At 44.7% G+C, this 23,270-nt stretch overlaps 1 protein-coding gene across 1 annotated transcript in view; it reads right to left on the bottom strand.

Annotated features, from left to right (window-relative positions):
• T265_07660 (hypothetical protein) overlaps positions 1–23,270 on the bottom strand; it is a gene marked incomplete at both ends in the record, with an annotated part of 41,416 nt that overhangs the window by 5,124 nt on the left and 13,022 nt on the right. The window contains 8 exons of the mRNA XM_009173233.1: positions 2,592–2,794; positions 5,005–5,114; positions 7,822–8,186; positions 8,812–9,119; positions 10,588–10,716; positions 13,474–13,684; positions 17,382–17,604; positions 19,446–19,814. Of these exons, the coding sequence (XP_009171497.1) occupies positions 2,592–2,794; positions 5,005–5,114; positions 7,822–8,186; positions 8,812–9,119; positions 10,588–10,716; positions 13,474–13,684; positions 17,382–17,604; positions 19,446–19,814 (1,918 nt within the window). The remainder of the gene's footprint in view (positions 1–2,591; positions 2,795–5,004; positions 5,115–7,821; positions 8,187–8,811; positions 9,120–10,587; positions 10,717–13,473; positions 13,685–17,381; positions 17,605–19,445; positions 19,815–23,270) is intronic.

Below are 23,270 nucleotides of genomic sequence, written 5' to 3'. Positions count from 1 at the left end.
TTGCGCCACTCGTGGCATCAAAAAAGCATTTCACTTGTGTATTAGACTACAGTGTGAGATACATTGCTCTACGGCCTCTTCCGGTGGAGGATCTGTGACATGTTTAGGTTTCCAAACACCAATGTCTCAGAAATGTTGCTGAAATCGGTCGGAATAAGCGAAACACCATGGGGNATCGGAAGACAGGTCTCTGGTGCAGTATAAGGAGGCGATGCTCGAGCGTTGCAAGCGTGCAAGACAATGTGTTACACATCCTTACTTACCGTCTACGGAGAACGAACGGAGTGACCAAAGCCTAGAGACGGACAAAATATGATACGGTAAAAGGGAGTGAAGGACGCTAGGAAAAGTGAGTGCTGCTGGTACTGTTCGACTTGCAGGATGGGTCTACACTTGACCTTTCTTATGCTTGTCTGAAGACACTGGACGATATGGCGCCTAACCGATATCAGGCGTTCATATCAATGGTTTCTCTTCAGAGTATCTGGCTGATATTGAGGTGGTTGCATCTTGGATGTTTGCCATTGGTCACCTCTCTGTCGCATTTTCCTTATTTCCATTATAGAGCGCTATAAGAATAAGTTGGCATTCACTACAGTGAAGCATCAGTGTTCATCTCTTGTGTTTCTGTCAATGGTGATTACGGCGAATTTGTATCGTCAGATGGAAGATTACTATGAAGAATACCTCCAATTGCATCCCGAAAAGAGCGTAACGCAGTGCAAAGACATATGCAGAAGGCTAGAAACAACGGAATCAGCGATCAGACCAGGAGAACCATGAAAATTCACAGTTCAGTGACTATAATACGTGTGGTTAACCGTTGGGACTGTTCAGCTGTAACACCCTTTCGGTGCCGCCAGAAGGAAGGACGATACTGCCAGGCTGCCGAAGGCCAGACAGGGGAAGTTGAGAGGCGGAGGTCGGGTTCGAACCACGGACCTTCCGGTCAGTAAATCCACACTCTAACCACTGAGTGTTGAATGTCCAGGTAACGGAAATATAGGTCCTACCCACCGATTCGAGTACAAGCATTGAGTGCTATGTTTAATGCCGCCGACGCGTGCTCTTCAGGAAAGGAACTTCTATGGCGAAAATATCCTTTGAAGGTATGCATTCGAGACCAAACAACATGCGTGAGGCGTATTGCCAGTTTGATCCCAAAGATCTAGGTTGCGTGCGAAGTGCACAGAACCCCAAGTCGTTGACCCTTGTTTCACTTACTGAGCGCTAAATGTACAACGGCATCTGGATCTACCGAACGACATTCTCGTGTCTCATTCGAATGAACTGCTGTTGAAGCGATTGGCTAATGTAACTTTACAACTGCAAGTGGCATCTGCATACTTCTCAAATGAGCACCATTTCTAAGAGAGTGCTTGCAAAACAGTCGGAGATGAATCTTCCAGGCCTTCTGTTTTGTATGCACCCAAAAAGGACTGTTCATGAAGTAACACCATGGGGCTCAAACATTGAAACAACGGGAATCTCGTACCACCAGTGATGTGCTATCAAATGCGAAAGTAGCTACAGAGTGTAAGAAAAATGTCTCCAACGGCCATTGCTTTTAAAAAGTGCTGTAAGTATATCCAAGTGATCCTACAAGCTATCTTCCATGACCTTTCTGCATTGCGATGGGCTTGGGGCGATAAATTTGTCGGTCGTCTCCTTCCTCATAAAGTCAAGGCCCGCACAGCGCGGGCAAATTAGGGCTTCTGGATAGTGTGCTAAGATTCCCCCATCGAATTTCACATATAATTTCAACCTTGTTTACCAAAAGGATGGATCTGAGCCAAACCAGCTAAGCAGCAAGGCGTTTGTGTGTCTTGTGTCAAACAGAATAGACCTTAGTGAGACAACTAATGTTGAGATAAGGTACACTGGCCCGTGAGATCTAACACGAGTCACGATCCAAGGCGTTAAGGTACCTGGGTGAACAGATTTATTGACTGGCGAACGACCCCATCACATAACATTTGTTCTCCGCCACGCGAGTGGCGGGGTCTGCAGAATCGTTTTTCACATAACCTCCCGCTGCGTTTAAACGGACGAAAAACATCAACTTTCCCAAGTGATTGGACAGCAGTGTTCACGATCATGTGTTTCCGACTGACGAGAGTAAGTAAAATGTGAGCGTCTTGTGAGTGGCGCTGCTGGTTTAAGGTCATCAACAAAGAGTGTGTTGTAGAAAAAAAAGTTCACCTCCCAGCAGGGGGTACGGTTGTGTTGTTTACCAGCCATCGGGTGTGAATAATCAAAGCAAAGTGGTACAATGATCAAGCAGTAAAAGTTCTGTAAATTAGCGGTTGAGTGAAAGAGACTAAGTGGCGAAATCAAGCGCTAAATTAACAAAAACCTCAAGTTGAATATCACTCTAAACTATTTCATCAAGATGACTATCTAATGTGTTCAAACGCCCTTGGGCAGAGAATTTCGCTTGCTCGTTTCTCGGAAGACTCGAGTCTATGTTATGCGTGCGAGTCACGTTCGAGTTGAAGAAGCACAGACGCACAGAAACAAAGCAAACCACTTTATCTTGTGAGAAATAACCCCGATTTTTTACAGTACAAATAATCAGACACGGAGCTTACCTGTCCACAATGCACGGTCATAGACAGTTTTGGCGCTTTCCAAAAGAATTTGCAACTCTTTTTGCACTTGCGGCCATGACACGTCATCTTCGGAGTTGGAAGAGATCAAGAAGGCCTTCAAAGGTGAATTTGCTGAAAGTGCGTATTCTATCATCTCACAAGCTGAGTACAAACAGGCGAGCCACAATCCACCAGTGTAGGCACTGAAAAATGAAATGAGAAGGTCCACAACATCAAGATCAAAGTCTCTGCGATTAATAAATGTCAACGAGAAGGACCCGATTTTATGCTGGGAAGGGGTAAAGGAATCAAACATACTTTAGAATTTGAGTGCTTCAATATTTTCATTAGCAATCGCCTTTTAAATACTTTGTTGCAAAATCATCCATTACGAGGGGTAATCCGAAGGTTGACGGATACCTGCCATCTAAAACCAGATCCCTTGTGGTGCTGGCGAACGCTAATATCCTCTGAATCTACAAGAACCAAGATCCATTGAACATAACCCTAAAGGTGATCTCGGTCGCCTAATATTTTGGGAGTAGATGCTCGTAAACTTGACTAACTTCGCTTGGTTCCGTTCGCCCATGTGTCGAGGTGCAGCTGTCAAATGCACACACAGATGGCAGGTAAGTGACAGAAATCAACCGCAGATAAGAAGCCTGGGGGTGAAACGAGAGTCCGTTCTGTCATAGGTACCACGTCCCCGTGCTTTACAAAGTCGACAAGAACAAACAATATATCCCCAGAGAGGAGGGTCACGCGGGTTCCAACCTTGGAAAGCGGAATGCAGCAACTGACCTCAAACTTTTGGCAGGAGGAGGGTCACGCGGGTTCCAACCTTGGAGAGCGGAATGCAGCAACTGACCTCAAACTCATTTCCACACCTTTTCTTAGGCAATACGCTGTCCACCCCAGAAACTATGCCATTTCAAGGAAGACATGGGCGAGATCGCTCAGTGGTTAGAGCGCGATTTTACTGGTCGGAAGGTCTATGGTTCGAACCCGACTTCTGCCTCTCGACTTCCTCTGTCTGGGCTTGGGCAACCTGGCAGTATCGCAGCCCTCGCACTTCCTTCTTGTAGCGTGGAAGTCAGACACCGAAAGAGTGCTACAGTTGAATGACGAAGGGAGGCATTAAGCGTAATACCCGTCTGGTAAAGTATGTGTAGCCTACGATCTAGCCACTGCGGTTTATGGTGCTATGTTCTTCGCGACTGAAGAACATGTGTAAGAAAAAACGCACTCTCTAGTCACCTCGTCATAAATGCGCTGACGAAAACCTCAAGATTGGTGACGAGACGTTTGTCAAGCTTCATGAATAGCTCAACAACCACATAATTCAAAAGCGAATTGGCACACCCTAGCGACCAATATGTATGGTTTATCCCAACAGTTGTGTTCTTCAGTTCTGATTTGTCCGTTTTTAATTTGTGTTGAGTTGTAGTCCATTCCTCTATTTGCCGGTTTGGTATTTTGTAAGTCGTCTGTTAGTCAAGTTTTTATCAGCTCATTAGCTTAAACTCTAGTATGTTTTCTCTTATTTTCACTAGTTAGCCGCTTATTGTTATGTTTCGTTTTCCGAGTTGATTAGTCTATTTGTGATTCCATTTTTCGGGTTTTAGATAGCTTATCAACTATTCGTGTAACTCCGGTTCCTTGTTCTTTTGGTCCCTTCAATCGTCAGTCCATGTCCTGTGTGGTTGTGCGTTCCAGTAGAGTTGTTCCAACAGTTGGGTTTAGATTCCTACAGGTTCCTCAATTTTTTTTCCTAGAATTCTTTTGAACACAGTGGTCCCGGAATGCGGTTTCGTGCTCAAAGGTTGATTGGCTGGTCGATATTAGCATGCTCGGCGATGACTTTTTCCGTGGAATACCACAATGCAACACAAACGGATAGATCCGGATAAAGGAAATCAGACCCCCATCCAATAAAGATTGCAAACTGGCCAATCAAATTACAAGAACAATCTTCTCAATTGAACACTCAAGTTAGGGGTATTAGGTACCAATTAAAAACTATATAAAAACAAGCGAGCAAGGACAAACATCCATCCAATTCCTGAGTGAAGAAGTTTTCTCCAAGATGATGAAAACTTTGCCAGATTATTGTCAAGCTTCGTGAACAGAAGAAGCACCAACAAACGAGTTCGGATTGCCGATATTCTGGCACATCTCGTTTGTGTGTGCACCATTCTTCATTTGGCCGTAGGCTGTTTAGCGGTGGAAGCATTCATAAGCAAAACCGACATATTAGACGAAAAACAATGGACACTGCTGTGCATCTGGTTCCGATCTGTGGTTGTTGCATGCACACCTGGTGATGCATGGTTGTGAAACCTTGTTGTGAGTAAATCAAACGAACCAGACTATCATCCTGGGACGCTACGTCCAGACCCACAGATGAACTCACCTTATTCCATGTGCATTCCATGTGTCGTATGTTTGATCCGGAAATCCAGAATTCTCAATCATCCCATCACCGTTGGAATCCCAAGATTGCAGACTCACTTGGATGAGACGCTGACGAAACGGAACGAGGGAGCACACAGCTTTTAGACCTATTCAGAGGAAGACTTTCAAATACCTTAACCAGGTGTATTTAAGTTTTGTCAACCTTGTGTTGGCCAGTACCCCAATCCTTAAACAAAACTTTTTCACCACAAGGAATACAAACATTTGTATTGGTATGAACTCTCCAATCCAGATAAGCTTCTAAATACCGGATCCTTCCGTTGTAAATAAGAGCGCCCATGATGTCAACCCAACTGGTGATGAAACGCAAGCAAACAAAATACCCAACCCAAAGTTTAAACCACCGGTCAGCATATCCTTAGTCATTCCGAAATGGTGCACGCTTATCACAAATAGCTCTGTGTTATCGAGGGAAGTCCAATCAAGTGAGTATGGAGATCACTTCACACACTTGGCCGTTTCACCAGTGCACTAGTGAATGGGGTAAGACTTAAAAAGTGTCGCTGAATTTTAACACGTCGCTGTGGAGAAAACAACCCACTACAGATCTGAGATTACAAGCATTTCATCAATGTTTTGTGGCTTTTCGCTCTCAGCTATAAATCCAACAGTCCCAAGGGCACAGCATACCGCCTGATGCATTTTATTAATAATTCGGCGGTATTACCAAAAGGACAGGACAAAATTCCTGTACTCGAAGCCGGTCTATTCTGAAACGCCGAGAAGCCCACGACCCATATCACGCGGTTATGTGTTGATGACAACTCATATGGTAGTTTCACTCATGTGAAATTCTTCTTCTGAGACACTTCAGTAACAAGTAGCTTAAGTGAAACTTCCAACTGAGAACTTACCACTCGAGGACCCAGTCGACACCTAACCGCGAGGTGTTGTTTCTGTGATTGAAGCATGAGCGGCGCTACATACTGTCCAAGAGGCGAGATGACTCAGTGGTTAGAGCGCGAATTTACTGACCGGAAAGTCCGTGGTTCGAACCTGACCTCTGCCCATCGATTTCCCCGTCTAGGCTTGGACAACCTGACAGTATATTAGCCCTCGTGCTTCCTTCTGGTAGTACGGCAATTAGGCGCCAAAAGGGTGCCAGAGCCGAACGATTTTTATACCGTCCAAGTGTAAACTAATCACATTGGTTCTCAGTTAGTCGTGTTCAACTACTGGTCGGAAGGCCACAGGTTCGAAATTCCCTACTAGAGTTTCGTGAGATGATGATTATTACCACTAAGGATGGAACAGCTGTACGAACTTCCCAGCCTTTCAGCATAAGTTGGCTCCACTTACAGGACGAAATCCCGATTGGGGATCTCATCAAACTACCATCAATTCGATGACATTTAGTGATAAAGTGCCATGTATTTTTATCATGGTGCTTGAAATGTGATGACGGGTGGATTCCACGAAGAGATGCTCGTCCTTCGTCCAATGGACTAAATGGTGAGCAACCTTCGGTTTACATGCACACACAAAAAGACCCACCGAATATGGAAGTAATCAGCATGAGCAGCAAAGAGAGGACAAGAGGTGGGAATGGCCTATTCATTAAATGCATACTACTCACGCATTAGCGTATAATCAACAAGGTTAGAGCGTGTTATCTGAATTTTTCAATGTTTTTCAAGCGCCTACTGAAGCTGATACTTCCATATGGATTAAACTAAAGTTGGTACAAGGTGAAAGCGAAACAAAGGTTCGACTTGAACGTAGATGATAAGCAAAGTACATAGTTCACCAAACAGGTGCTGCCTTCAGCGAACCTACTTTACACAGAGTAAATTAAAACCACTACTCAACAAGAATTTTCCCCCAAGGATCGTGAAAACATCCGTGTTACACTCTAGTCCATTGGATAGTGAGACAAATCGTCAGGGCGGCGCGCAAGCTACGTTTGATTCCAATGCTTCATGGAGTGCTACCGTCAACCCCCCTCTTGAAGTTCAGAAACATCCACATGGGGCGATATCAACCCTTAAGTATCGTTAACCAGAACTTAACAGAGGACAGGCTGCCTGTGGCACAGCACAAGGATAAAAGTGAGGAAAGAAAGAATATCTGAGAACTCGAGTGCTCCTGTCTGAATCGGACCAGTTGGAAAGTAGTCAGAGATGTACGAAGTCTTGAGAAAAAGCATACTGAGCAAACCATTGTAGGAGCTCTGAACGAGTTCAATCTTTTGATGACCACATCACTTCATAGTTCGGATTCGTACCATCCTAAAATGCACGTCTCGAATGAGACCAACGCACTGTATTCAGCTACACGGAAAAACAGTTCCAGGCAGCTGAAGAAGACGTCAGGATACATAGGTAATCTTCGTCTTAGCATTAACCATATGAACCTTGAGCGAAAAGAAATAAAGCATTACGGCAGCCCGATCTGATCTGAATCCTTGTGGCCGTCTGATCAAAACCCGATACAGTAGGAAGTGCTTAAGACGACTTGTTCACTGGAAGTATTACAAAACTTGTTTACACTTTGAAAACCAACATTGGTAAACATCACAGATGAACATATGGTAGTTCTTACTCCCCATTCCTCATATTTAGCTCAATTGTGTGTGTGCGCACCTTTTAGTCCAGCAGATAACCCATCTACAAGTGGATGGTGTTTGCTAGCTGAAACGCATTGTGTTTTGGTTAAAGTCCAATGTAATGTGTCACACACACTGCAGTGACTGACCCTAACAGAAGCATGAATTCATCTTGCAATATAAGCCGAAGACTTCGTTCTCAAGACTCACATTCACAATCGGTAACATATACAGGAGATAGTCGTTGTCCTGCGTCAATTTCCAGTCTCGCCAGACCTGTAAAACAAACTTGGGGTTTAAATCCTTCCAGTCCTTCGTAGGGTACATCACGTAGGCATTCGCGTCACGCCAAGGCTCGCCCTCAGGATCGCCAAAGTCATGGGGCACAGCAGATTCTGTACTTCGGATTCCATAGCGTCCCTGGTGGATAAAGTACAGCTGCGTCTGGTCCTCTTCGATCGCCAGATCGGCGCAATCGAGAAGCAGAGCCAACTGAAGCTTTGGCCAGAGCTTGATGAGAGCCCACGAGGAGTTGTAATGCACGTCCAGGGTGTTGTACATTCGGTACTCATGCCCTATGGGAAAAAAGATGGAATACTAATAGTTTTTGGAAAGGCACATGCCATCTAGCATGGACGAGTCCCATTAGAACTATGATACACTCTATCAGTTAGAAACAAGTCTAGGAATCGAGGCACATAACCCACTACTCGTCACGGGGAACCTACCGCTTGCGAAATACTAAGGGCCAAGACCATGGACGCTGTATAAGATGGAAAACTAGTCTGCTGGCAGTAAAACAGATTGGTACGTGAAACGCTGAGGATGACAACTGTGCGAAATTAGCCATGTGCACAGCACTCAGAGCTCAAAACACTATGATCAACCATAAGCTCTGATTCGCACATTTTTGGAAAGCAGCAACGAGTTGAGTAGGCTCGTAGCGTTCACCGACAAGTATACATCGTTGAAATTGCACAGTGCCCGTTCACCATCGGTGTGAAAACGATGCTGGACTGCGGGCCTTGAATATATGTGTTATTGGTATTGCAGCATACTAAACCAAGTCTACCACTTGTTTCAATGAACCATTTCAATCCTGGTGATATAGTCGCTAACTGCTGCGCTCTCTTTGGGCGCAATCTGCAATACCCGGAAGACGACCTGCCAAAATGAGTTATTTTGGATGGTGCGTCTTACCTTCCAGGTATGCAAACAGGCCCATTTCTTGTGCCACTCGGGAGCGATATTTCCAGCTTTGCCATTTGAAATCCGCACCTCCATGTTGGTTCCGTCGATCAGAGTCATCATCTAAATGTCGCCCTGTGAGCTGTAACGGGTCCAGGCTGGCGTTTCCCTTGAAGGCACGAACAAAGTCGATCGGGATCAGCTTGGACTGCTGGGATGTGATTCCTTGAAATGCCACAGGGTCTAACCAGACAGTGCCGCCATCAGTTAGATAATAAAGCTCGTTGAATAGTGCGGATTTGTACCAGTCGGGAAAAGAACTGAAAAAAGAAACAGGTGGAGTTTAAATAATCGAGAGAGGAAGAACGTGGGTTTGCAATCCATAGAAAGAACTCTTATTTGACGAAGGCCCCGTATACACGTCAGTCAACTTAGACGCAGCAAAAAATTGGCAGCTGGACTCGTCATCCATGCAATCCTCGTCCGGACTGTCAATCGTGGACGGCTGCAGTCTGCAATGACCAGTCTGCCGTAAATATTCACCATAGTAAGGTGGTATCCAGCACCAGGACGATGAATATAGGCGAACAAAAGATGTATGGAGCTTAAATAGTTTATTTCTTTTTGGGTCACATGTTCTTAAAGGACATGCGAGTGAGTCCAAAACATGAATGTTCGGTTGGAAATCAACAGAACATTTACGTTTGGCACGTTTGACCTACGAATATTGTCTCGTGATGGCGTTGCTCGTTGAGTCGTGCTGTGTCCTCATTGAGCTGATTTGCGATACGAATGCAAGTAAACAAAGCACAAAAGTTGAAAATCGTTATGTTGAACTAATACCAAACAATATTTGATTGCATCGATGCAGAAAATATAGCCATTTTGTCGGCGATCCCAAGAGCAACTCGCTACTCCCAATAAAACGTGATGTCAGTGTTTTGAACCGGTTAACTGTGAATTGTCCTACATTCCTCTCCAAGTAAGCCATTTAGTGCATATTGATTTAGAAAAGGCTAAAAAAGGATACGGATCCAACATTTAGTATTAGTATCTACTTGAGGTAATAGCGCGGCTTGTAAAACAATGACTCAAATTACACCAAAAATTATAACGTGTTAACAAAGGCAGATAGGGTACGCGTACGCTGACTGCGCGAGGGAATTTCCGAACACCAGTTGAAGCCGTAGTGTTTGTGAGACCCAGTCATAAGTATTGCTACTTTCGAACTGTTACGTTGGGGAAAAAATAAGTTTTCTGAGTAGTGGATGAAGTTGGGTCCGTCTTCAGTTCAACAGGTAAATCAGCCGTAACACCCTTTTAGTGCCTAGCTCCCATGCCACCTGAAGGAAGCTGGGGAGTTGAGATGCTGCCATGTTGCCCAAGCCTAGAGGGGCGCAGTCGAGATACTGAGGCTGGGTTAGAACCACGGACCTTCCGGTTAGTAAAAATAGTAAAACTGAGCTATTTCGGACTTCCAGAAGGTAGATGAGGATGAAATTCACTAACTGTATCCCGTCTTCCATGATGACGAGTAAATTTATTTGATAACCCTGAAAGTCCGGGATGTAGCTGAACCGAAATCGCAGTCTATACTGATGTCTGTTTGATGACCGGAAGCTGTCAGCATAGATATCTTGATCTTCACTTAATGTGGTACAACTGTCAACCCTCGCGAGAGACTACTTCGCAGAATAGACTAGTGTTGTTCTTCAGAGGGTTGCTCCGGATGGAGACGGCTATAGTTTGAATTTCAGCAAAGACAGAAAACATACAAGGATAAATCACCTGTTGTGGAGTACTGGGTTTTGCCACTGCTCTATCCTTTCCACCCAATCCTTCCAGTTGCTTAAAGCGGATTCAAGTAGGCGTTCTGCACCCAACATGCCCGGTTCGGGAAACCAACGTGCATAGCGCCTGTTGACAAGTGAGGCGGAAGATAAAAAGTGAGAGACAATGTGAAGACGAACGATACTACTGACAGTGTGGTTTGTAAGTAGAAAAACAAATATTTTAGCCTCTATTCCTAAAACAGTGCCCTAGGCCCTTATATCACAGCTGCCTAACTCATGGAAGAATGGAATCCCGAGCACCCAGTTTCCAAGCTGATAAAAACTCCAAGATCCTGATACGCTAAGTTGTATCCCCAAGTTTGCTGAACAAAGGCGCTGTCGAGGTAACCGAAGCTAAAAGTAACACTGTTTCCTTTGTAGGAAGAGCAAATCGAGATAACCTCTTCTGGAGGGGACTTCAGTATTGAAAGACGCTTCAACGGAACAACTAAAGGGGAAACCGTTCGGCTGTAGCACCCTTTCCGTGCCTAAGTGCCATGCCACCAGAAGGAAGTTCCAGAGCTGGGATGCTGCCAGGTTGTCCAGGCCTACAGAGGGGAAGTCGAGAGGCAGAGGCAGGGTTCAAACCACAAACCTTCCGGTCAGTAAGTTCGCGCTCCAATCAATGAGCGATGAGTATTCACACTCACAATAATTCAGTTCATCCATCTTTGGGAGAACGCAGTGGTCCTTACTTATGGTGAGTTATCATTGAGATATCCTCGTAAATCAGTCGTTCACTTGTGTCATTTTGTATGTCTTATCTAATACTCCCCAGCCATCTGATTTATCATACAGAAGTGAACAAGACATCGTCGCTATTACTCGTTTACGTTATTATGCCGGCGCTCCCAACAAGCTCTCCTAGGAATATAGGCCGCGCAGCAATGTGACAAAAAGTGGTTATTGATCTTTAGAACGTTTGACTTGTTCGTGGCACTCGAGATATCCATAGAAACTAGTTGACGACTCAGTAAAACCTGGAATGAGAGAATATAAGTGGAACCTGTCTGAAAATCTATCGAATGCACACAAATACACTTCCATCATCAGGCTTTTCGTCACAATATCACCACGTTTTTTATAAGAAAAAGTACAGAGCTGAAAAGTGAGCAGAGGTACATAGCATCAACCCGTGGGACACTGGGTTGGTGTTTAAATTAGGCGCAATTCTTAGTACACCTGTGCATCTAGTGGCTGATCAGATAGTTGTTGATCTGTTCGCCGAGCATGGCAATTGGCTTACGAACTTTTCGTCCCCAGTAGAGAAGACATCGTCAAGGTGCAGTTGAGTGGGTATTTCCTCTTTGTTTAGCTGTCTTTATTAGTTTTTGGAGAGTATCTAATATTCTTTCATGTGACTGACTAATTGTTATGTATCTCTCTTACGTCCTAGAGCCTAGAACACCCCGAAGAAGCTATCCGATTGACCAGTCGAACACCAGATAAACAGACCGCAACGCAGAGCAAATCGCAGACGTGCCAGCAATAGAATATGAACCTGTTTCCCTCATGAAACTACAGCCTTATCAATGTAAGTGACGAAGGGGTAAAAAATGTTGACCCTTCATTGACTGGACAGATGTTCCACTATATCAGTCACTTTGGAGGCTCGATCCGCACGACACCACGCAACACATCTGTGCAAGTAAGCTGTCAAAGCTACTTGTGGCCCTCGTATCTAGTTCTTCAATCATTGAGTTTGCCGACTTTTATTACATGGCTCACCATAGAAACAATATCAGATTATGCATAAAAATGCCTTCAGGTATCATGACAGCTTCGTATTCAAAGTCAAAGCCCAAGCTAAAATCTGACCAACAATGAACTTTTAGTTATTCCCGACCCTCAAGTGTTTCTTGCCCCTAAGCAGCATATTTACAATCTGGCTCTGCGGTGCTGTGTTGCTGTCCTCTTAAGTCGGTAACGAGGGATAATAGGACGTCAGCTAACCAGTCTGGTGTACCTCTCACCAAATGGGTGCTCAGGTCCCAGTATGGCGACCGCCTGATTACTCGAATTCCTCCAAAGTATTTCAGTGAGGTGAAGCACTGGTGTTGGTGATTTGATGAGATAATTATATGGCGTGAGCGGTGTCTGAAGACCACACCAAAGTACTTTTCCTTGCACTGTGCTGATTCGCGTTCAAGCATCCCCGTCTCAGATTCCAAAGACTGATGACGCATCACTGTGTTGTATGCATACAACGGCCATAAGTTGTGAAAACCACGGCGCGGTGTAGGTGGCAGTTTGGCGAACGCGCTTTTCTCGCATTGGCAATGATACGTCGTACTGGACACATCACACCATGTAAATATTAACACAGCTTTTGAACCCACCACTTAAATGAACTCTAAGATACAACCTGATAAAAAGCCGAAGTGCACATGTTGACAGAAACCAAAGCATGTGATGTAACAACGGCCTTGACGCTGACAACACTTGTTCCTTTAATGACCTTGGCTTTCGCAAGAGATTCCAATTCTTGTTTACCATGAGTCCCGTCCCTTACTATGGAAACAAAATTTTACTGCTTCCCCTCAGTGGACTTTCCGCGACACAAGGACCGTTCGAATAACTATAAAGCTTATCTCTGGTTTGCTCTGTGGTAAGATGTGCGTACCTCAAGTTGTATAGACGGCTCCTTAGCCATTCGCTGAACGAGGCAGTTTAGTTTCATCACCACTCGGGTTAGCATCAGCGGCAACGGAGTCCGCCACGACCCAAATCAATGTTGAGGGAAAAAATATGACAGCACCTTGGATGTATTTAGGCCTTCCTGAATCTAACACACGAATGACACTAGTGTAGGATGCGAAACAAAGGCAAAACGATGAAATACCTTTTGTAAATGATTTTGCTGCCTCGGAACCATACAAGAGGGGAATGCCACACCACAGCGAACTCCAACTGGGCTTGACCGGCTACTGATAAGTCTCCAACCGACGCATTTGCAGATCGTGCCGGGGGAACTATACACGTAGCGCTGACCATTACAGCCAACTTGGGAGTTCTCCGACGCAGGGTGGGCCTATTGGGTATGTGATATCCGACTTCACAGTGAGCGAGGGTGTGTGAGAGAGGAGGGGAGGGAAGCGAACGGGAGAAAAGTGTGGGCCAGTATATAAATGCTGTGGAAGAAGTGCTAATACAGTCAATCCATTTAAAGCAGACAACACATATAATTCACGATGGTGAGAGATAAAAGCGCTTGAAACTGATCACTTCAAGCAATTACAGAAACTGCGACTAAGCTGTGGGAGGAATATCAAAAAATATATTCGAACTATAAATGAGACTGAACGGCATCTAATACGCCTCTAGTTGAGCCTAACAAGGGCATTGGGCACAAAGATGCCAGCCAAGTCCATCGGTTTTGAGCTGTGTTGAACATGCGAACTTTGGTGGCAAGTACAGGCTCATTCAAACTAGTACCAGTTTGAGTAGAGAAGCAGTCAAACCTGGGCCGAACCGCTTATCTTCAACAACGTCCTACGGCAACAGCAGTTGTCATTGAATCGAAGTATAGTTTCGGGCGAATAGGCGAGAAGTAACAAAGCCTGGAGTGTCAAAAAATAAACTCGGTGATCAAACGAATGCTGTTGGGAAAACATGCCACAAGGGCGCACTACAGGGTCTCGTAAGGCAGCTTAACAGGCAAGAGCGGCAAGAGTTCGTGTGCGCTGCAAATGGACGTCCTCACGAGGAAGGACAGAGACGGGTACCACAAACAAATCAATTGACTATCTGTATGACAGCTTACTGGAAAAGCTAGGCAACTGAGAAGGGAATTATCGGCGTACTGCAACGTGTTTTGTGCTTATCATCAAACTGGAACCTAGCGTCCCCTGTTTGGTGGCTTCAAATGGAATTGAAAAGGAGAAATTGTCAACCGCGAAAGTCCTTTCCTACTAGGACGTCACCTTGAATACGAAGGTATCAATCAACAGCACTCGACTTCCACCCGCCACCATATTTTATGGCGTTTAGATGTCAGATAAGTTTCCGGAATCTTAGAAAAAAATCAATGCCATAACATTGGACGTGTATTATTTTCATTGATTATTGAATACACTTCAGCGACGTTTTTCCGCGAAGAAATGCTCATAATCGAGCGTTGTGAACATTTGGGTCAGTCGCAGTTAGTTATCGGTTAAAACGACCCGATAGTAAATAACTGAACAGCTATGTGGTGCGGTCACGCGCAAGCAATTAACTGACAAAATTCCATTGCTTCGACCGCGTGATTCGAATATCGGAAGACCCAGTTTTCTTGAAAAGCCTTTTCTTACCCAACCATAGGTTGGATAGAACGAGTACGAAGACGGCCAATGAATAGCGATGTGCACAAGCACGTTTGCCTTGGCAGAATCCACAAGACACGAAACGTCATTAACTTCAAACTTCGACACATCGGATCCAGGCCCCTAGCAAAGCTCAGACGATTTAGTGAATCAGTCCGCTCGAGGCTCCACGTGATTTTTAACGAACAAAATTTTGCTTCGACACCAAAGAGAGCGAGTGAAAAGCTCACAGTTAGCGGTACATCCTCTTGACAAAGGCGCCGTGATCCGCTGACGTAAAACTGTATTATATGTCCCAGCACAAGACAGCCTATAACGGTTGAAAACAGCCGAGTTTCATCCGCAAATCTGAGTAAAGCTGATAACGCAACAAATGAAAAAATCGGATAGTTTATAGAGAAATTACGCTCCAATTTGACCATGGTTTATTCTAGTCATTTTGGTTAAAAAAAAAAATAAGGGCGCTGGGTAGCTTCCAGTAGCGGATTTTCTGGCTCACGTATGTACCAAGTGCATTGAAATACCATAAATTGTTTCAAACGGACCAGAAACATCTTCGAACGGTAACCTTCAAGAGGTTTGCATGCCCATGTGTTACGCCTACAGAACAGTCAGTGAAGAATTCTTTTAAGTAGATACTAAGCCTCAGCTGCTTCACGCTTTGCATGTGACAGAGCATCATACCAAAACAGAAAACTAGCGGCTGCCTTTTTCTCCACTGCTCTATGCGGTCCTAATTCTATTCTCCTTTCGTTGTCGGCATAGAACATGTCCAGAGCATGAATGAGCATATGTTGTGTGGTGGCTACCATAGTGACTATTTAAAGACGGAAAAAAGCAACCCTAGTGTGTACTGGACGCAAGTGGTAAGAGATAGATACGATGTAGTGTTGTGACACATGCACGGTTTGTGAGGCAAGCGGTGAATAACGTACGTTCCGCAAATTGCGCGATTCTAGTTGATCAAAGTACTCGCCCCACAACTACCAACCATTTGTTCGACTTTAAGATAGGAAAGGGATGGACAGCGATGCTCAGTTAGACCATTGATCAGCTCGGGTATCATTAGACACCGGTACGATCGTGCTCATCAGTGACTTCAAATTTATGGGCAAAAAGGTCCGGAACAACGGAATTCTCAGTTGAATTTCATGTTCTTTGGATAAACGACTGAAGCGAACATCCACATTCTGCGAAGTGATGTACGTAAAACCAGCCAATGTTGGAAACTTAAGAGCCGAGCTGAACGTTTGTGTCGTAGTATTGTACGTGCAGACAGCTCACTTTTCCATCGAAGGTTAATATGGTACGGCAGTGTGCATTTTGGACCACTTTGAGCCAAACTCGCAACTACTTATACACTGTAGAACAATGTAACCCAACAGACCTCAGCGAGGCGAATTACGCTATGGACGAAAGCGGCACGATGGGGTTTCGACGTGTAACAAACCTAGAAGTCGACAATGGACCGCAGACCACAGGCCGCACAGGTTTAAGCGAACAAACGTTCCGTAGAGAACACTTGTAGCGTATCATTTAGCTGTAGCATGCTTTCGATGTCTAGCACGATGGTTGGGATACTGTCAGGCTGCCCAAGCCTAGACAGGAACAGCCGCAATGCTGAGGTCGGGCTGGAACAGCGGACCTTCCGGTCCGTAAGCTAGCGCCTTAACCAGTCCATCCCGTAACGTAAAAGGAATCGTTTCTAGTTGAGTCATGGTTGATCGGAGAAATTAAGACCAATCGGTATAGGTTAGCAGCGGAGCTAAAATGGTCTTTGAACAGCTTCACATCTTACCACAGTTTGTTGTGGTATGGCCCGAAACATAAGAAATGTAGCAAGACCGTCCAGCAAGTAGGTGCACCGTAAACTGGATGCGAACAGCTAGGTGCAGCACGTCATGGACCCGTTTGGGCGTGCTCAAAAGGCGTAACTTGAAAGTACACCTTGTCCGACCTGTAATAAAGAGGTACAAATCTGCTCTAGAACCTTCATGTGCATGTCCGTGGCTGTACGACCAGTGTGCTTTTTTAGCAAACACTATACACCGGGGTTGTATTTGTCCTAATTGGCTATCAAGAAATTTAGACGACACTGTCTCACAAATGCCACGGTATTTACAATCGAATGGAAGGGCAAAGATTGGTATATGTTTGATGCGTTGGAATGCCCAAAAGAATCTTACGTTGTTGATGGCTTTGTAAGTTCTCAAATCAATCATCTCCAAAGGGAATTCATCACGCAATATCGTCTCAAATCGCCTGTTTGCCACTAATAAGATGAAAACGTCCTAAAAAAGGTATAGACCCACTAGTTAACCTAGACTGTACACGCTCTGTAAAGAAGTGTCTGCCACATATAGTAAAACCTTTGCACAAGGATGGCGAAATATCCAACACCCAGAAAAAAAACAAATAAGACGTTTCAAAGTCCGTGAGAACTCACTATTATCCAAATCCCTCAGGCCCATCGGAGACTTCAATTCTTCCCAAACGGTATGAGCAGAAGCAGCCTGTTTATAGGAGCAGAATGAAGTCAAATCTGGTTCCCCAGTGTCTGAGTCGGGAGAGTCGTGGGCATTCTTGGGAGATTTCCTCTCAGTCGGAGGTTCAAACGGGTTGGCTGGACGCCGGTTGAGCGTATAACCGGGGCACCTAGAAACTCGGACCTTTGAAAGTTGAAAGAGCAGAGTTGGGAAAATGGTCAATGGTAAGGGGCACGTAGGTCGTCTACTAGGAGTAGACGGCTGAAGAAAGTTCTTAAATATTCAGTAACTATGGTAATTATGGGAAAATGGATTAGCTAGCCAGATCAAGGGATGTCAACGAGACCAGGGAAGGGTGTGTGCAACCTATGAGACGCAACGGAAATATGGAAATGGCTACATCAAGACCAAGGACTCTAGGAACGTCTGAATGAATTGGATGAAGCCAACTCAGACTGGAGTAGCAAAGACTAGCCTAGGATAACAAAAAAGGCAGAACATAATTGATGCCAGACATGCTTAAGTATCACATATAATCAATGATAAAGTTTTTGGAGCAGAGAGCAAACGAATATGCTGATTCCCTTAGATGCTGAAATGTTAAAATGAGTTCTGGATAAACCTGATCAGGTCTATACTTGATAACTATGAACAGAACAGTACGAGGTATATGCTCCTTGAGATAAACGGAGTATTCAGCTCACGTCGTTTTGGGATAAATGATAAATGAGGTTCCGCCTTCTCTAACTCTTTATTCTCGTCATCTGATAATTACAAAAATGCAAATCTCAAACGGTACACTTCAATCAATCTGAAACCGATTAATTGGTTTTCTAGGTGTACATACTGATTATTTGGTTTTGGTTGAGATCAGAAGTTACGTAATTCGGATGACGCGAAGGCGAGAGAACTAGCCGTTAAAAGGAGGAATGAAAAACAACTGAAGAAGGGGAACCCCGACCAATGACATTAACTGTTTGGAATTTCTTCTGCCTGTGGAATAGATCCCAGTAACATTAATTGAGTATAATTTATTTCGCTAAGTATCACGGTGCAACCGGTCTGATTCATTGTCAGAAACAATGAGACAGAATCGTCGTAGAATCGTTGTGGATAGGTCCATTGATCCGCGGATGACCTTACGAGACAGCAAAAAGTTGCCGATAGGCAGGCCAGCACAACATTCCGATGCTAGTAGCTCGATAATATGACTGTCTATTCCCTGAATCGCAGTAGTGCATAGACAATAACGTCTTGCTCAGTTTACTTATTAAAAGCCAAGAGACAGGGGTACACCAAGCTCTCAGTGTGGCGGTGGGCAAAATGGATGAGTTGCGCGACAATGTCCTTTTACCTAAGGGGAGGAGAGTGATTTTAACGCTTGGCCTCTATAATGTGTACATTCTGGATCCTGCTTATCTGTCAATACATTACAAGAAAGCCAAAAACTGTGGAATGGAAGCGTACATTTGTAGCTTAGTGGTCTAAGTTACTGAGGGAGGATATTGACGATGGGTTATCCAACGGAACCAATCTAACAGTTAATTTTCGAATTACATGTTTTTTTTATAAAATTACTTGAGCAAGATTCTCAAATTATTTAGAAAATTGGAAAGTTATGTGCCTTAAAAGGTCATTATTACCAGGTTGTCCAAAGGCATGATATTGTTTTAGAAAAAAAACCTGGGTTTCTTGACCCGAGCGCTTTACCGCTTGTCTAGGAAACGCGTTAGGAACTCCTGAGAAATACTTCAGAAGGTACAAAGCAATCCCACCACAATAGAAAGTATGTACGAAATCCAGTACCTTCCCTTCACGAAACAAACAGAGAAAAGCACCTGAAACAGGTAGATAAAATGACTGTCTCGTGTGACATACAGGATAAGTCAAATGAACATTTTAGCCCAATACATCTCGGCACATTCCAAGTGTATCATGCTGAAAGGCGTGGCGGTACAATGCTTAGGTGAATCAGGATTAGGGCACGGTTGGAATGGAAAAAGAACCAGAACACCTATACTCACCTCATCGCTGGCTTTTGTAGCAATCCCGAAGCAACAGGGTAGCTCGTTTCCAATAATCCTATCCAAAAGGCAGCCTGAAACAGCTGGGTTTTTGGTAGACCGGAAGGAGGCGGAGCGACAAAGATAGTCCGTGATGGGTTCTTTGACAAACGGTTGCGTTAGTTCCACACTACTGAGCCCGTTCGGCTCCTTGTGGTTGTTAACTTGGCTGTTCGAGTTCGGGGTACTACGGGGAGCGGGGCTCGGCCCATGCCAAGAGAACGATATGGTTACTTCAAGAGCCTCTGACCCGAAGTTGAACACAGTCCAAACAAACACGCAGGCTGGAAGACACGATGCCTTGTAGTCGTGAGGAAGAACTGGGGATATCTGAAATGCATGTATACACCACGAATCTAACCAGTGAGAGCAACAAGCACTGGCTGTGCGAACCAGGTTAGACTGAACTCAGAAAGTTGTATGGTTTCTGAAACAAAATGTTAACTTACCCAGTTGTTGGCACATTCGCTTGGTAATCAATTTGCAAGCGATTTGCTACCATCTGAAGATGTATCGTCAGCATGCTGTTGGGTAAGTAGGCCATATAACAGTAATCTGGTGAACAGGTCAACAACTACTGGGTCTGTCCAGCAAGATATCGCCGATGTGGGCTTTCGTCAGGGGCAATTAAAAGTTATCGGAAGTATATGTACCTCAAAATGTCCATGGGGCCAATGTACCAATGTCACAGCCTAAACACAGCTGTCCTACTCGAAATGCCCCGGAAATAAAAAAAAAACGTGGTCTATCGATCGACAGGTTCGTGGTAGGAACGTAAGTCTATCGCTTTTAAGCAGATCCTGAACAATCTGACAGTAGTTTCGTAATCCGTACGAGTTGCGTTAGGTCTATACACTGAAGATATCCCACGTATGAATGGCATCCCCCCAACCCCGATTTTCTGAAGCTGTGGAAATTTCGTATATCAGGCAACCACCGTCCGGGTTTGTCTTCTACACCGAGATTTAGCTCTGCTGGTCCATGTATCTAACGAGAATTCACCTAAATGAGCGCCAACGCGTTTCTTAGTCGGAAAAGTTGCACAAGATAACTGACAAGATTCGCACACTCGTAAAAACTCGCTCCAGCCATACGGTGTAGTCACGTTGCAAACTGCTGATGAAACGGTGTGTTACTGATCACATCAGATCAAAAGGAAAATGGAGCCATAGTGTGATGTCCTGAGTTGCCGAAATTCTAGAAACCTCGCAAGAAGCAAGCTGTTGCGTGTGCTCAGATATCACATGAAACGGCAACAAATGAATGAACGCTTATTGAATGGGACATCAGAATATAGTACTCAAATATATATAGGACTCAAATATAGAACTCAATGTATACATGGGTTGGTCAGCTGATCTGTTTTACTCTGACTTTGAGTATGAGAGCTCGATTGATACACCGCGCAAGACTTTCCTTGAATGCTCTTCCAGTGTCCCTTATTTTGTTTCAAACGAAATCTCCCGATTTTGCTGAACTAAATGTATACTATAGCGCAGTAGGTAGTGACACAATTGTTGTTACTGGTTCGAGCACTTTGCAGACGTTCTTTTGTGTTCAAGGATACAAGAGGTGACACCATTTAGCAGTGTGTGGCCTTCTATCAGATAAGAATTCACCAATCAGTCAGACAACCTTTCTCGCGAGATAGCTAACACCCTCCTTTTGGGAGTGACTCCATCCGCTACAAGTAGACGCGTCAGATATTCCAGGCTGCCTCTAGTGCCGAGTCCGATATGACTAGCCTATAAAAACTGTTCGGAAAGCTATATGCGATGCATCATCGTTGACAGCATGATACTTCGCTGCCATACCACCATGATTTATTTGAAAGCCTTATTGTGAAGAAGAGAGTAAAAGCGGATGGGGAGAGCCCTTACATCTCCAAACACTCATTCAGGCAACCTGGATAGAAACTGACGCAAGAAAGCCGTTTAAATCGATTAGTAGTCATATACTGCAGCGTCTCCAACCAGGCATATTAAAGATCTCGCGGTCCCCATCTCGGAAGGCGAGTAGCACCGACAGCGCCTAAACGTTTCGTAATCTTTTTCATACCCCTCTCCCAGGTCAAGGCTAGGCCACTCCCTGTATGGCACAACACATGTTCCAACCAACGCAGCTTCTGGTGCTGGACACATTCTTTAATGGAAGTACCCGTTGCACAACTGAAAACCTGCCTTCTAATTGTTTTGTTACGGATACATCAACACCAACTCATACGGGCTACGGTTCTGAGACGATTGTCGAACACATGAAAACGACTCAGTTCCGATGCTCCAACAGGCGGGGTCTCACAACCATACAAAAAAACAACCCGCACTGTAGCTTGATACACACGCCCCTTGAAATTTAAGGATATACCGCTTTGATGCAACAGGTTCCTCAAATTAACAAACGCGACCCCCGCCTTACGGAGTCGTGCACTGACCTCATATGTCACACTACAATCAGAACTAATACAACTTCCAAGATACGTAAAACTCTCCACAACTTCGAGTGTCTCTACCTGGATTGCACGTGGCTTGTCCAGTGACTGCATCTCCAGGAGCATGACCTCACAATATACGATGCATGCAGAAGTTTCGGCAGGAACCAATCAGGTCCAAAACATCAGTTCGGACCTAAGCTAGATAGTATTCGTTTTTTGCGTCTTTGTCGCAGTACACTGCGCAAGCTGACTAAACACAACCGGCTGTTCGCACAAGTTCAATCAATAGGTCCGTCTATCAAGTTCCGCAACGCGACTCAGCTTGTGTGCCCTGCGTTCAACGGAGTCCATAGGCATTTTTGCTCGCTATAAGCTCATGTTGACTGGCCTGAATTAGGCTTGGTTCAAATATGATGGCTTCTAAGCTGAATAATCTGACTTCCCTCTATTAGTAACTGCTTTTTTCAACTCCATCCGACCTATTGAATCTAACTCCAACTAAGCTCGCTTCTGTGACCAGGTCATAACCGTGTGCCTTCATGATATCACCTCGCTCGGCGGACAGTGTTCGATACCTGGTGACTGTTAGGTTACGGTTCGAGTTTTTCCATCCGACAGCCAATCTCCTGCAAGACTCGCCTAAAGCTTTTTTGCGTGTTGCGCGTAAGATCGATGGTCCGTGAGGACAATGTGTTTTGAAAGCTACTCACAAGAAGCTCCAGCAATTTTTAGAAGAATGAACGATGAAATGTTTGGGAAAAACTTCGAAGAATCACGGACAAGCTGGTGGCTTCTTACGAAGCGACATTAACTACACCACAACTGGCGATACTGTGAGCAGATGTATTGGTTCAGATCGTCTGCTCAGCTTGGGACTAACACCACTCCAACCTTTGTCATGAGGCCTTATATGACCTTCTTTGTTACCACCCCTTTCACTTATAAATGTAGAATGTCTTACAAATACAACCGGTAACAGTAACTTGGAACGTCAACATCTCAACCTGTCTCCGTGCTATTTGCATGAATAAAAAACACAAAACAACCGAAAGAAACCTGCAACTGGGAGAATCAAAAGTCCTAAAGGCAAGAAACAAGTCTAAGAAAAGATATTCCTAACTGGAGCTCTGATTAGCGCGAAAAATTTTCAATTATGACGGCCGTATGATCGAAGTCAGTACTCGCCGGCACAATATTGGCTCCCGAACATGTCTCAGGACCATAGCTCATGTGGGTTGGTGTCGGCGAATCCGTAACGAGGCAGTTAGAAAGCACGTTTTCGGTTGTGCAATGGGGCGAGATGGCCCAAGTGGTAAGGGCGCGAATTTACTGACCGGAAGGTCCGTGGTTCGAAT

This window comes from Opisthorchis viverrini, assembly GCF_000715545.1.
Source record: "Opisthorchis viverrini unplaced genomic scaffold opera_v5_189, whole genome shotgun sequence".
In the NCBI taxonomy this organism is placed as follows: domain Eukaryota; kingdom Metazoa; phylum Platyhelminthes; class Trematoda; order Opisthorchiida; family Opisthorchiidae; genus Opisthorchis; species Opisthorchis viverrini.
The sequence above is the reverse complement of the archived record's forward strand: the minus strand, read 5'-3'. Positions and strand labels throughout refer to the sequence as shown.